At 48.6% G+C, this 15775-nt stretch overlaps 1 protein-coding gene across 2 annotated transcripts; it reads left to right on the forward strand.

Moving 5' to 3' along the window:
• Positions 1–6: 6 nt before the first annotated feature.
• gc2 (guanylyl cyclase 2) lies at positions 7–15019 on the forward strand. Of its 2 annotated transcripts, none has more exons than XM_052062378.1 (25): positions 7–253; positions 1688–2060; positions 2186–2314; positions 3196–3375; positions 3443–3560; positions 3659–3960; positions 5477–5608; positions 5680–5783; positions 6904–7022; positions 7100–7184; positions 7259–7355; positions 7535–7657; positions 8536–8616; positions 8691–8867; positions 10223–10379; positions 10453–10602; positions 10687–10835; positions 11603–11766; positions 11859–12051; positions 12146–12320; positions 13385–13483; positions 13553–13647; positions 13711–13796; positions 13869–13969; positions 14502–15019. In XM_052062378.1, exons 2-24 carry the CDS (start codon positions 1758–1760, stop codon positions 13966–13968), a joined length of 3318 nt encoding a protein of 1105 aa, XP_051918338.1. In that variant the 5' UTR covers positions 7–253; positions 1688–1757; the 3' UTR covers position 13969; positions 14502–15019. The 2 variants fall into 2 exon arrangements, with proteins under 2 accessions (XP_051918338.1, XP_051918339.1); XM_052062379.1 differs by having other exon boundaries at positions 7538–7657.
• The last annotated feature ends 756 nt before the right edge of the window (positions 15020–15775 follow it).

Here is a 15775-nt window from a genome sequence, read left to right on the forward strand (position 1 = left end):
TCAGTATTTTTCACTTTTACACTGGCTTAACGGCACGTGGTTGCTATGGATACAGAGCGGGTGGAGACAGTGAGCGTTACCACCACCTAGTGGTGAGATGAGCAATTCGCCAGTCTGCTCTGTCTGGATTCGTTGCTTTCATCAGGATCAATGAGTCGCATTTAATTGGGCAATTGTCGAAATTGTCGTCGCTGTTGTTCAACGAGTCTTCGTGCTGCAGGGGGTCATGATTGGATTGCTTCTAATCTCTCGGGTAGGTCAACACACACAACTTGACCACCATTCAGACACTTTTTTTTCTCCTCCCAGCAGGGACACCGCTAATCCCGCAATGTTTGGGGAATGCTCGAGGACTGCTCTTAGTTCTCCAAAATGTCCCAAGAAGACAAGGGAATGCGTGCGTCTAATTTTTCAGCACACGAGGTGCTTTACAGTAAATCATCTTCATACAATTTTAAAGAAAAGACTCCCGAGATCGAGGATTATATATTCGGTGCGCTGATGAGTCATGACAGATAATCCATTTTGAGAATGATTGTGCGAGTGGATATTCCTACAGCTTAGAGCAGTCGTTTTGAAAGTTGCATTTTTTTTTCTCATCATCCTAAACCAGGGGTGTCCAAACTTTTTGCCAAGGGGGCCAGATTTTATGTGGTAAAATGTTGGGGGGGCCGACCTTGGCTGACATTCTTTACATTGAACAACAATATTGTTCAACAAATTTTAGTAAGCCAGTCTGTTTCACGTTTCCATTTTTATTTTAATTTCAACAATCTTAAGAATTTCCTTTGGTTCATTTGAAACAGGTATATCACATGCAACTGCTTATTCACTTGACTTTTTCTTAAACAGAAGTCTCCTGAGTGCAAATTGACTGATTTGAAATATGACATATCAGTCAATATAAACACGGAGTGATGTCTTGTTAACTCGTGAGTGATGCCCTCTAGTGTCTAAATGCTATTACTCATTTAGTGAATGCTATTACTCATTTAGCCACTAGAGGGAAGCAGTACTCTATGAAACATCACTCACCAGTCTACGAGACCTCAGTCAATGCAACACGTGTTCCATTGCGCCCAACCTGGGGGCCAGACGGCACTGATTTTATGACGGGGGCCGAGGGCCGGATGAAATTCGACCGCGGGCCGGATTTGGCCCCCAGGCCGGACTTTGGACATGCCTGTCCTAAACTGTTGACTCACCCTTAATAGAAAACAGCGATGAGCAACTTAAATGCTGGAGGGGGCCACAATCTTTCGTCAGAGCTACAAAGGGTCGGGAGGGCTTGCATAGGAACCGGATGTATGACACAAGTGTATGTGCAAAATACGTGCGCTTAATACATTTCGTTTTTCATCAGAGATTTCTCAAGGCAGGTACAAGAGGTGCACTTTCGTAACGCAACAACAACAGGATTTGAAGCAAACAACAAAATGTCTGCAAACTGTTGCATGGAAATTCAAGGACGCCACAAAACTGCTGGACAGCAAACCAACCATTTGGTGATGTTTGCTTTGCACCCCAGATCGAAAAGTCTTTATTATCTCCACTTTTCATCCATAGTCAATCAACTGGGTATTTTTTTTCGAAACTATTTAGCCCAAAACCAAGTGAACCTGAAAAATTAAATTGCCTCACCCTGACGACCACTTAAACTGTATCCGCCGCATGTCGTTTATTTCAGGCAAGCACGATGTTTAATCCCAAAACGCCGTTCTCCAGCTTCTTGTGAATTCCTGCTGCTCGAAGTCACCATGCAAGGATCGAGTCTGATCTCTCGAACGTGGAAGCCGGCACGTGGCAATGCCTCAGACCGATTCTCTCACCCTGACGGGCATCCCCTCTCAAGGTTCCTCTTGTTGCTCCTGGCCTGTCTGTGTGCGATGTCACGCCCGGGCTTGGGAGCCTCGTTTCGGGTCGGGGTTGTGGGGCCCTGGGAGTGCGACCCCGTCTTTGCCAAGGCCCTGCCCCATGTGGCGGCACAATTGGCTGTAAACCGCATCAACAAGGACCCCTTGCTGTCCTACGCGGCCACTTTTGACTACACCGTGCTGCATGTAAGCACCCGATTGCCTTGTTGGACGACTACTCCCAAAAAGTTAATAAGAGTCCTCTCTTATTAATTTTTGGTCAGCGGTGTGTTTTTGGACTGTCATCTTAATAATTGAATGTCACCCTACAGGAGCCGTGCGACACCTCAAGAGCTCTGCAAAAGTTTGTGGCTTTCCACACCAAAGCGTCAGCTTTCGTGGGACCGGCCAACCCGGGTTACTGTGATGCTGCCTCAATGCTGAGCAAAGGCTGGAATAAAGTGAGTCACCTTTTTTTGGGAGGTAATTTTGATTTTTTTGGGGTTGACGGACGTGCCTTGGAATTCGAACGACCTGATACTTTCTGTATTTAATATAAACCTTTTGACGACTGATATTTGAAAGGTGAAGCAACACAAATTCAATATAACAATGCTCAGTCAGGGCGGCCCGGTAGTCCAGTGGTTAGCACGTCGGCTTCACAGTGCAGAGGTACCGGGTTCGATTCCAGCTCCGGCCTCCCTGTGTGGAGTTTGCATGTTCTCCCCGGGCCTGCGTGGGCTTTCTCCGGGTGCGCCGGTTTCCTCCCACATTCCAAAAATATGCATGGCAGGCTGCTTGAACACTCTAAATTGTCCCTAGGTGTGAGTGTGAGCGTGGATGGTTGTTCGTCTATGTGTGCCCTGCGATTGGCTGGCAACCGATTCAGGGTGTCCCCCGCCTACTGCCCGGAGACGGCTGGGATGGGCTCCAGCACCCCCCGCGACCCTAGTGAGGATCAAGCGGTACAGTAGATGAATGAATGAATGCTCAGTCATACATTCTTTATCCTCTGCAAAGAGCTGAGTTGTTTGTACAGTATAGCCCATAGCCGTCTGTTTGATTTTATTACCATTTCGCCTTACTGTTTATTGTGTATGTTAAATCGCTCCATGTACAGCACTTTGTATGCAGCGATTGAAAGTGCTCTCTAAATACTGTTGACTTGACTTGATACTGCCCCCTGGTGGCCAAGGTGGGCAGCAGCACAGTGCCCATCCAAAGTTTTACAGAGATCGTTTGAGCGAATGTTTTGATCAGAGTAAGTATATTATGGAGTGCTATTTTTCTCATGGGGTGTGTTTTCAAGGCACCACTGTATCATATTCAATTCCTCCTTCAGGCTTTGTTTGCGTGGGGCTGCGTCGGCTACGAGTTAGACCGCATCTGGAGCCACCCGACCTTTGTCCGCTCCATGCCCAGGCCCACATGGGTACTTTTACGAATCATGAGATATTTCAGGTGGGCTCACGTTGGCATCATCTCTGCTTCGGATGACGTCTGGGTGGAGACGGCGAACAAGGTCGGAGGAAACAAAAACAGTCGTACGTTGTCGGCCACATGTGTCACGTTCACAGTTTACCTTTTAGGTTGCCGAATCCCTCCGGGCTCACACTCTGCCTGTCAGACTGGTCAGAGTTATGGAGGACACCCCCCACGGAATCAGAAGAACTCTGGCTAAAGTTCGTAAAATGAGAGAAATACGAGGTAGATCTGCTTTTTTGGGGGTGGGGGTGGGCAGGGCGCGAAGACACTCCTCAGCAGTACTTGGCCTCTAATCTTAAACCTTGTCTGCTGTCCCTTAGTTCTGATCCTCTGCATGCACTCAGCGCTGATTGGTGGCGAGCTTCAGAAGCACCTCTTGGAGACGGCCTACGACATGCAAATGATTGACGGCTCGCTGGTCTTCGTGCCCTATGACACGCTCCTCTACAGCCTCCCGTACCGTAACGTGAGCCATCCGGCCCTGAGGAGCAACCGCAAACTGCTGCGGGCCTACGACGCCACGCTCACCGTCACGGTCGACTCGCCCCGGGTGTCATTTATCGAGGCCTACGCGGAGGCCATGGAGAAAGGCGAGGTGGCGAACACCGTCAAACCCCAGCAGGTGATGACACGGCGGGAGTCAAGCACAACAAAAACTGTTGAACCAGTGATGTGGTCTTCATCATCATCATCATTTATTAGCTATATATGTATACACATAACAGAATTCAACAGGTGCGGACGCATGCATAAATTGCTAGGATCAAACATTACATTACTGGACTAGTCAATGCTTAAAATGCTTAAAACACGCTGTGCTTAAATCTTTGTTCAGAAGACGGACTGCATTAGGGAAAAAACTTTCGCGATGGCGACTAGTTTTACCAAGTATCGATCTGTATCTTCACCGGATGGAAGTTCTTCAAAGAATTCGTTAGCAGGATGAGAGTCATCTTGTGTGATTGAATGAGCTCTCCGCAGTGAGCGCTGAACATAAATCTCGTCCAAAGACGTTACATCATGACCGATAATTCTGGAAGCGGTTTTAACGACTCGCTCGAGCAAGCGCCGGTCGTCGACCGTTGCACGACCAAACCAGACCGTGATCGAGAGCGATAAAACGCTCTCGATCACCGCCCGGTAGAATTTGGTCAGAATGCGCTGGCCGACCCCGAAGCTCCTCAAGCGTCGCAGAAAGAACATGCGTTGCTGAGCTTTTGCTACACAGTGGCCGACATGCGCCGACCAGGTCAAGTCACTAGAGATGTGAATTCCCAGGAACTTGAAGGTTTCAACGATTTCGACGTCCGTGCCGTTGATAACCATCGGCTCCAGAGGAGCCAAGGGTTTCTTCGGATTGTCCTGACGGAAGTCGACGATTACTTCCTTCGTCTTCAAGACATTGAGCTCGAGATTGTTCTCGGTGCACCACATCACCAGTTCGTCGACCTGGCGGCGGTAGTCGCGCTCACTGGCCACAATGAACCCAGCAACGGTGATGTCGTCGGCAAATTTAAAGAAGTGACAATCAGTAAATGAGGCCACGCAATCATGTGTCATCAGGGAATACAGAAGGGGAGACAGGCAGCATCCCTGTGGAGCACCTGTACTCAGAATTAGTTCACTGGACACTGAGGAGCCGACTTTAACAACCTGCGGTCTCAGACAAAGAAAGTCATAAATCCAGTGACACAAGTTCAGCGGAAGTCCTAAATTTAGAAGTTTTGTAAAAAGCTTGGACGGAAGAATTGTGTTGAAGGCGGAACTAAAGTCTATGAAAAGAAGTCGGCAGTAGGTCGGAGTACTCTTGTCAAGATGTCGGTACACTTTCTCAAGCGCTATAGACACAGCGTCATCTACTGACCGGTTCGCCTTGTAGGCAAACTGGTACGGGTCCATAGAACGAGGTAGTAACGACTGGAGAACATCCTTCACTAGGCGTTCGAAAGACTTCATGACATTTGAAGTCAGAGCCACTGGGCGGAAGTCGTTTAGAGTAGTTATCGGCGAGCGTTTTGGTACGGGAATGATGACAGATGCTTTGAAAAGTGCAGGAACTTTGCAAAGACGAAGTGACCAGTTGAAGATTTCTGTGTAGATTCCACCGAGTTGCTGTCTTGTCTTGTTTGGTCCTGCAGGTGTCTCCTCTCTTCGGCACCATCTACAACTCTGTGGTCCTCGTTGCTCACGCCGCGCAGCGCGTTCGATATTCCAAGCAGTGGATGTCGGGTGGGAATGTAGCGCAACAAGCGCGTAACCACAACTTTGAGGTGCCCTCCCCCTAAAGCCAATGTTCCCATGCCTTTACGCATGACAAACCGCTGACCAATTGACATTGCAGGGCTTCAGCCATCCCATAAAATCGGACTCTTCTGGAAGCGTGTTATTGGATTACGTCATCCTGGACACGGACGGACTCTCGTGTGAGCTGACACCAACACACAGGTACAGTAGTTAACACAGGTAATATTACATATGGAACCCAAGCATGTCAGGGGTGTGGAAGTGCTCGCGTCCTCTGTACGGTGATGCTTTGAGATTAAAAAATTTGAAATCAATGGAAACTCCACCCCCCAAAAAAAGCTAAATTATTATGTTTGTTGTTGCTTTTTTTAATAAGGAAAAACAACACTCTATTATTGTGTTATTTTACATTATAAAAACATCAAGTCCTATCCATCCATCCATCCATCATCTACCGCTTATCCGGGGCCGGGTCGCGGGGGCAACAGCTTTAGCAGGGAAGCCCAGACTTCCCTCTCCCTAGCTACTTCTTCCAGCTCTCCCCGGGGGATCCCGAGTCGTTCCCAGGCAAGCTGGGTGACATAGTCTCTCCAGCGTGTCCTGGGTCTTCCTCTGGGTCTCCTCCCGGTGGGGCATGACCGGAACACCTCACCAGGGAGGCGTTCAGGAGGCATCCGAATCAGATGCCCAAGCCACCTCATCTGGCTCCTCTCGATATGAAGGAGAAGCGGCTCGACTCTGAGCCCCTCCCGGATGACCGAGCTTCTCACCTTATCTCTAAGGGAGAGCCCGGACACCCTGTCAACATCAAGTCCTAATATAATTAAATATCGAATTGAAAAGTCTGCTTGGTGACTTAATGCTGCAACTCTATTGATTGTACTGCTCCCGCAGTATCGTGCAGTCCGGCAGACAGAAACGAAGAAGAGTTAGTTCTACTGCTACCGATCAAAGTGACTCGGTACGATGCCGTTTGTGTTCAAACTCCCGTGGCCTGTACGGTTGTAAAAGTACATATTAATGCTAACTATTAGCATGCCAATGGGATTTTCCATTATATGTTAGCATTGAGCCTGTCGAACGCTGCTCAGTCAAAGCGGCGGTTTAAAATACACACGTATTTATTTCTCCTTTGCGAAATGAGTTGAACTTTCGTCGGGCCACTCTTCTCTCGCGACACCACTGTAACTTGTACTTATTTTCAGTAAGTAAGGAATAGGAAGTACAGATATCCGTTCAACTGTCGGGAGTCAAGTCGCAAATCAAAGTCTTTGTTACTTCCTGCCACCGAACTTAAGAAAAGTGTCTGTGTTGGCAAAAGGCTCGACATGGAGGCCGACTCGGTGCACTTCCTGGGTCGAGACATCCACTTTCCTCTCGGCTCGGCACCCAGGCGGGATGCCCAGTGCTGGTTCACTCCAGGTGTCATCTGCTCAGGAGGTGAGGTACTTGGCGGCTCGGACGTCATGACCGTCAATGGATTTGGCAACGATGCTTATGTTTTTATTCCGCTCCAGGTGTGGATCTTTTTTCCACCGTTAGCATCGTGCTCGGAGCCACTGGCGCCTGTGTGCTGGCCATGGTGCTGATTTATTTTATCCGGTAAGTCTGGCGCAAGTTTGGGCTTTACAAACCAGAAATTAAACAGTCCCGATGTCCTGGCTCTTGTTACCTAGGCGACGTATCAACCAGATCCGGCTGGTCAGGGGTCCGAACAAGATCCTGCTGACTCTTGCGGATGTTACCTTTATCAACCCATCGCTTAGCAACAAGGTCTTCTCGTCTTTCTTTTATTTATTGCATCGACATTTAGAGCAGTGTTTGCGTTAATCGCCTGAATATACGATTGTTTGTATGTGTGCATGCAACGTGAATGCTCAATTAAAAATATAGTAGCATAAAATAGAAATGTATTCTATTATCTTGGGGAAAAAAAAGGAATCTTTTTCCAGAAGCTAAACCTCGACGACAGCCTGGCGAGTGGGCCCAGGAGCGTTTCGCAATGCAGCGTCACGTCCCCCGCCTCAGCCCGATCACCCGCCACATACGAAAACTCCAATGTTGTCATTTTCGAGGTGAGTGTGATTCAGCGGCGTGGCCCAGCTTCCCCTCCTCCTGTAATTAAAAAAAATTGGGCACTTTAATACCCTTGGGTCCTTCAAATGAAAAAAAACCCAAGTTACGCATTTTACAATTTTTGTAATGATGTATTTTGTGTCATATAAACATTTTTTTTTCAAACACTCAAAATGTTCAGAGGCATCTGTGCTATCCATACATATATAGTTTTCATTAGTTCTTTGGGATTTTTTATTCTTTATTTTTTGCAAAAGGAAAAAATTGTGTCTGGAGGTCCCAACCAAGCCCTCCTAACAATCCCGACTGGACGTGTTCATGTAAAATGCATTGGTTTGAAGCCTCCCGCAAAAATGCAAACTCATTTGCGATCCTCTGGCGCCACCTAAAAGTTGCACAATTGGAATGACCTCAACCCGACAATGTGGCATGCATACGTCTGTCCAAGCGAAAACAAAGCGATTGACATAAAAATCGCGTGAAATGCATGTTTACACATTACGTTTACGATGCATTCAAAAATATGAATTATAATGGGTCTCTATGGTGCAAAATATGTAAATTGTGAAGATTACGGAATCAAAACCTTTTTTATTATTGCTGCAATGCCTGAGAATTATCAGCCGGTGACGTCATGAAATTTAGGCCATTTTAGAACCCCCCCATACGTTTCAGCTCTCTCGTGTTTTTCCGAATGCCTCTGCCTTTGATTCAAAGACATAATTTTATTATCGCAAGCGGTGGACTACAAGGGTTAATGAAACACACTCTAGCAAGAACTGACTCTGCACTTGTTTTACATGAATTGGTGTTATCACGTTATAATTTCTGACCGTAAGGCTCTCTTTGTACCACAAATGAACATTCTGTCCCGTAGGGGGACTGGGCGTGGCTCAAGAGACTTCCCGATGGCTCGTTTAGCAACATCAACCCTAAAACGAGTCACTTGTTTGAGCTGGTAGGACGCACGATCTTTCGGAATAGCTCGGCTTTCGTGTCACACAAGTAAGAGCCGTCGATATCTGCTCGCAGATGAAGGACATGCGACACGAGAACGTCAACCCTTTCCTGGGCTTCTTCCTCGACTGCGGCGTGTTCGCCATCGTGACAGAGTTCTGCTCCAGGGGAAGCCTGGAAGATCTGCTCCTGAATGATGACGTCAAGCTGGACTGGATGTTCAAGTCCTCCCTGCTGCTGGATTTGATCAAGGTTAGCGTTGTTCCTTTCCGTACAAAAGTCCAGTCCCTCTGACCGCCGTGTTCCATTCATGCGAACACATCATGGGAAACGCCATCGATTCAGTTTTACAAAGCATTTATGTGGAGATGTGTATGCAGTGGGCGGCCCGGTAGTCCAGTGGTTAGCACGTCGGCTTCACAGTGCAGAGGTACCGGGTTCGATTCCAGCTGCGGCCTCCCTGTGTGGAGTTTGCATGTTCTCCCCGGGCCTGCGTGGGTTTTCTCCGGGTGCTCCGGTTTCCTCCCACATTCCAAAAATATGCGTGGCAGGCTGATTGAACACTCTAAATTGTCCCTAGGTGTGAGTGTGAGCGTGGATGGTTGTTCGTCTATGTGTGCCCTGCGATTGGCTGGCAACCGATTCAGGGTGTCCCCCGCCTACTGCCCGGAGACGGCTGGGATGGGCTCCAGCACCCCCCCGCGACCCTAGTGAGGATCAAGCGGTACTAAAGATGAATGAATGAATGAATGAATGTATGCAATGATACCTCGACTTATGAAACGAATTGGTTCTGGAAGAAATTTCTTCAGTCGAAAATGTTCTCAAGTCGAGACGCGTTTTCCATGTAAATGCCCTAATCCGTTCCAAGTCCCCCCAAAATTCTGACAAATGTTTTCTAAAACATAAAATTGTTACAATTAGATGATTGCAGAATAAAAGAGAAATGTGCATAATGTAAAAAATCACAGAATACGGTAAAGAATACAAATGATGGTCATTTAACATTGAGCTGCGTCCTCATCGGTTTTTTGCACTCATTGGTTTATTTTCTCTCTCGGAAGTGGTTTTTGCCTGGCGTTTTGTAAAGAACTTGATCCAAGAACATTTGCTTTTGTCGGATTTTAACAATCCTTCGAAAATCAACAAACATCAGCAAAGTGAGCGATCGCCCGACTGGTGAACACTTTTTCTGCGTGATTCACATTTACGTAAAACTATCGGCTCGACAAAAGACACCTATCTATCTTATAGCCAATGGGATGCCAGGGTGACGCTCGGTAATAGCCAATGGCAGAGCAGCTATAAGTCGGTTGCATTCAGGAAACTCGGAGCTGCAAGTAGCGACCCATCCTGCATTTTTAACTTTCTTATTTTGAAATTTCTTTTGTAACAGAGGCAATATTTTCCTGTTGAAGCGTAACTTGACAATTTTGAAAGTAGAGGTACCGCTGTACTGTATATCCGTACATGCGTTATACTGCCCCCAGGTGGCCAAGGCGCGCACACTCGACAGAGCAGCACATTGTCTACTGAATTGAAGCAACAAAACTGTGTTTTGACCCTTGCTACATAAAAGCCTGAATCTGACAAGTCCGCTCTTCCAGGGTATGAAGTACCTCCACCACTGCGGTGTCCCTCATTCCCATCTGAAGTCTCGTAACTGCGTTGTGGACGGGCGCTTCGTGTTGAAGATCACAGACTACGGCTACAACGAGGTTCTGGAAGCTCAGAAGTTCCCATACGTGGAACCACCCGCCGATGGTGAGAGAACACAAAATGGTGTACGGACACACTAAGCACATCTCTTCAAAGTGAAGAATTCTCCTTTTGCCAGAGTTGCTGTGGACGGCTCCAGAGCTCCTCCGAGGCCCTCAGCCAGGCCTGCACGGGACGCTGGCCGGCGACGTGTACAGCTTCGCCATCATCATGCAGGAGGTGGTTATCCGAGGGCCTCCCTTTTGCATGCTGTATCTTTCGGCTGCAGGTGAAACAACCGACAACAGCTCGGGCAAAACGGGCTGATGCCCAGGCCCCCCCATGCATTTTTTAAAATTATTTTTTTCCTCAGATGTGCTTGAGAAGCTGCGCAAACCGCCTCCTCTGTGTCGCCCGCTGGTGAGTTTGGACTGTGCTCCGTTGGAGTGCATCCAGCTGATGAAACAGTGCTGGAACGAACAGGCGGAAAAGAGACCCGCGTTCGAAGAGATATTTGACAAGGTACACGCTGGGTTTGTCTGTTAATGGAGGCTAATCTAAAAAAAAGAATATTTGACAAATGAAATGGTCATCATCTCTCTCTATTTTGTCCTATTCCATTTAGTTGCACGTCTGTCTATTTTACATTTGATGTCATACCATATTTCAGATTCACTGTGTTGCCAGGTCTATCTCAGCTACCCGGGACCTTTAGAATCGTAGTTAAAGAACAATTACCCCCCCCCCCCCAAAAAAAAGGTTTATTGTTTATTGTGGCTCCCAGTTGAAGTTTACTGTCAAACTAAGCACAAAACCAAGAAAATTATCACTTGTGGTTTGAAAACAACCGCATAAGTTAGCCTTTCAGTCTGCTAGCTCAATGCTAATGCTAAAATAGCATCAGGGTTGCGCCGCTTTAACACTTAAAGCATGCGGACTGAGCACAAATCATGCTGCGTCAAATCGATAAACGGTATAATTGTTATGATCTACTCCAAGTCATATATTCCTTATCCTCCACATAGAACATCTGAAAGTCAAGTCAAGTCAAGTCAAGAGTATTTCTCGAGCACTTTCGAACAGCCATCGCTGCATACAAAGTGCTGTACATGGAGCGATTTAACATAATATCAATGTCGTACTGATGAGCAGAGAGAGGAGTTTAGACATCTCAATGAACAGTTCTCTATCCACATTCACGGAATACACATCCGGTTGATTAAGACGCGCGAAGTCCCCCACTGAAGGCCCAGCTCTAGCTAGCTCGCGTGATGTCATGCTTCTTCAAGTTCAAGGACATCAACAAAGGCAGAAAGACCAACATCATCGACTCCATGCTGCGGATGCTGGAGCAGTACTCATCCAACCTGGAGGAGCTGATCCGAGAGCGAACCGAGGAGCTGGAGATCGAGAAGCAGAAGACGGAGAAGCTCCTGACGCAGATGCTGCCTCCGTGAGACGTCGCGCCCGCCCGCCCGTCATCGTGTCGACGTTAAGGCGGAAAATCTCGGAACACGATTGCGCCAATCTGCCCTCGCTCCACAGATCCGTGGCGGAAGCGCTGAAGATGGGCGGCACGGTGGTGCCCGAGTATTTCGACAGCGTGTCTCTCTACTTCAGCGACATCGTGGGCTTCACCACCATCTCGGCCAACAGCGAGCCGATCGAGGTGGTCAACCTGCTCAACAGCCTCTACACGCTCTTCGACGCCATCATCGGCAACCATGACGTTTACAAGGTGCCGCCGCTGGGCCGAGCCAAATCCCACCCCCCCACCCCCGCGGGGAACACCCGCATCGTCTTCTCATAGTCTTTCTCGACCCCCCACGCAGGTGGAGACGATCGGCGACGCCTACATGGTCGCATCGGGCGTCCCCGTTCCCAACGGCAACCGGCACGTGGCGGAGATTGCTAACATGTCCCTCGACATCCTGAGCGCGGTGGGAACCTTCAAGATGAGACACATGCCCGATGTTCCCGTCAGGATCCGCATTGGACTGCACACAGGTGGATGAAACACCCCCCCCCTGAGAAATCTATTGATAGTAGCGACATAAAAATAGGAAATTAAAAACAGAAATGTCTGTTGTATAATTTTTGAGGCTGTATTTTGCCTTAGAACTAGATTTTATTTTAATACTTAAATCAATGATTTCAGGGTTTTTAGTTTGAAATCAAAAGACGTCAAATTATGGGACTAAAGTTGTCTTCCCGGGCGGCCCGGTAGTCCAGTGGTTAGCACGTCGGCTTCACAGTGCAGAGGTACCGGGTTCGATTCCAGCTCCGGCCTCCCTGTGCGGAGTTTGCATGTTCTCCCCGGGCCTGCGTGGGTTTTCTCCGGGTGCTCCGGTTTCCTCCCACATTCCAAAAACATGCATGGCAGGCTGATTGAACACTCTAAATTGTCCATAGGTGTGAGCGTGGATGGTTGTTCGTCTCTGTGTGCCCTGCGATTGGCTGGCACCCGATTCAGGGTGTCCCCCGCCTACTGCCCGGAGACAGCTTGGATAGGCTCCAGCACCCCCCGCGACCCTAGTGAGGATCAAGCGGTTAGGAAGATGAATGAATGAATGAGTTGTCTTCCCTCGTTGACCTTTGACTTTAATGTCGACGGGGCGGCCCAGTGGTCCAGTGGTTAGCACGTCGGCTTCACTGTGCAGAGGTACCGGGTTCGATTCCAGCTCCGGCCTCCCTGTGTGGAGTTTGCATGTTCTCCCCCGGGCCTGCGTGGGTTTTCTCCGGGTGCTCCGGTTTCCTCCCACATTCCAAAAATATGCATCGCAGGCTGATTGAACACTCTAAATTGTCCCGAGGTGTGAGTGTGGCGTGGATGGTAGTTCGTCTCTGTGTGCCCTGCGATTGGCTGGCAACCAGTTCAGGGTGTCCCCCGCCTACTGCCCGAAGACAGCTGGGATAGTCTCCAGCACCCCCCGCGACCCTAGTGAGGATCAAGCGGCTCGGAAGATGAATGAATGAATGAATAATGTCGACGGCATTTCGTTGGACGGGTCTTTGCGTTTGTTTATCTTCCTGTCACCATGACAACACAGTGTGTTTTTCGCGCTCCGTAGGTCCATGCGTAGCGGGAGTTGTCGGTCTCACCATGCCGCGCTATTGTTTATTCGGAGACACGGTGACCACCGCCTCTCGCATGGAGTCCAGCGGCCTGCGTAAGTGTCACCGACGTCCTTTTTGTCCATTTGGCGCCTCTTCTTTCTTCTTTATTTGCCCTCCTCCAGCCTACAGGATCCACGTGCACCAGGACACAGTCCAAGTCCTGCGTGAGCTCAACCTGGGCTACAAACTGGAGCTGAGGGGAAGGACAGAAGCCAAGGTGTGACGCTGCTAGCGCATGAACTGCTCAGCTTCCATTTTCTGATTTCTTCTTCTGCTTTAGGGGAAAGGAACAGAAGAGACCTATTGGCTTGTTGGGAGGGACGGATTTGACAAACCTCTTCCTGTCCCTCCGGAGCTCAAATCGGGGTAGGAAACTGACCACAGTTTGCGTGCACGTGAGCGTGCACCGTGTTGACGCCGCCGACTTTCTCCCATCAGGCAAATGGCCCACGGGCTGCAGATGGCCGAGATAGCGCAGCACAAAAAGCGGCAGGCCGAGAAGCAGCGACAGGAACAACTTGCAAAGAAGAAAAACTGAGGTAATGTGATGCATGTTTGGGCAAAACATTTCACGGGTGGAAGCACAATTTTGCAGTTGCTGATTGGGAGGCGAAACTCAGTTCGTCTCCTTTACGGGGTTGAAAATGCTTTCTGTGTGTCGCTTGCGTCAAATTTGAATCGCAAACAAAATGCCCGGTGTACGTAAAAAAAAAATGATATTTTTGTTGCCCAAGCCACCAAGCCAGATGAGGTGGCTTGGGCATCTGATTCGGATGCCTCCTGAACGCCTCCCTGGTGAGGTGTTCCGGGCATGTCCCACCGGGAGGAGACCCCGAGGAAGACCCAGGACACGCTGGAGAGACTATGTCACCCAGCTGGCCTGGGAACGCCTCGGGATCCCCCGGGGAGAGCTGGACGAAGTAGCTAGGGAGAGGGAAGTCTGGGCTTCCCTGCTAAAGCTGTTGCCCCCGCGACCCGGCCCCGGATAAGCGGTAGATGATGGATGGATGGATGGATGGATATTTTTGTTGATCGAACTGCCAATTCATCGGCATTCCTCCTCTTCTTCAGCGCGGCCAGCAAAGAGGCAAAGGGCCTGAAGCGGGTGTTGAGGAAGATCTCGCGTCGTCCGTCATACGACATCGTCACGATGCCGCGTCACCGAGCCCCCCCCCCAGCTGTACCAGTGGTGGAACCTCGGGTTGCGTTCTTTGGTCAAACCTTTCTCTGTGAACACTCGGGTGAAAGTTGGGATGAGCATCAGCCAAACTTGTCGAGGCGGACTCATGTCAGCTGCTATGAATAGAAGAGGAGCGACTCAGCAAAGCGGGGATCTGCCTGTCAGTCACCAACGGACGAAAGCAGCTTATCGTCTCGGTTCTTCTTCAGGCTCCTTTTCCTTTTCTCTGGTAAACAAATCGGCAGGCAGGTGGGGGGGGGAACTTCTCTTTTAACTCCACAGTAGTTATAAAGGTTATCTGACATTACCACTTTGCATCGGACTATCTGAATAACTAAATACAAGCCAAACCAAAAAATAATGTAAACACAGCATTTTCTTGCGGCCGAGAGTAAATGATTTCTTTAAATTGCAGGTTTCCTCATGTTGACGATCTCTGCTTTCCCTTTCCCTGTGTGCGTGTTTGTGTCTAGTTCCTGCAGGTAGCGCTCTTGTGCGTTTGCACATACAGGGTCTTAATTTGGACCTGGGGGGGGGGGGGGGGGGGCAGTGAGCTGGGGTTTTCCAGAAGGATTTACACTGATGGCGTTCGGTTGAGGGGCCAGGCATGGTATGGATTATCATCAAGTCACAAGTATCAAAGTATATTGAGAAGTGAGAAATGCCCTTTCCACATTCGATGCGTATTATACTTAGGAATGTGATCCCATCAAGGATATTTTCATATAAAAACCACATCATAAATCAGAAAGTTGAGCTTCTAACTTCCTGCTGCAGTGTATGTCGACTCATTGGTCACTTCATGAGATACACTTCCACACTTTATGATGATTGATTAATTATAATCAATGAGACTCGGCACTATTAGTATTATTTAACGTGAAAGGAAGCTAGAGGTACCGAACAAAACACAAACCGTGCTACCCGAGTTTTGTACTAATTAGATGGAACAGGATCGTTTCCATCAGCCACGGGAAATGCGACTATTTTGTCTTTTAAGTGCTGAACGTTCGAACCAAAGTTGAGATAAATCCCAAAGTGAAACGCCAACAACAGCAGCGGTGTTGCGACTGTGCTTGCACTGAATTAGCCGAGTGAACAAAGGCATTGCTTGCTCTCCTTTGTGTGTGTGCGCGTGAGCATGTGTTTGTTAGCTTTGTTGACG

The sequence above is a fragment of the Hippocampus zosterae genome, chromosome 1, assembly GCF_025434085.1.
Source record: "Hippocampus zosterae strain Florida chromosome 1, ASM2543408v3, whole genome shotgun sequence".
In the NCBI taxonomy this organism is placed as follows: Eukaryota; Metazoa; Chordata; class Actinopteri; order Syngnathiformes; family Syngnathidae; genus Hippocampus; species Hippocampus zosterae.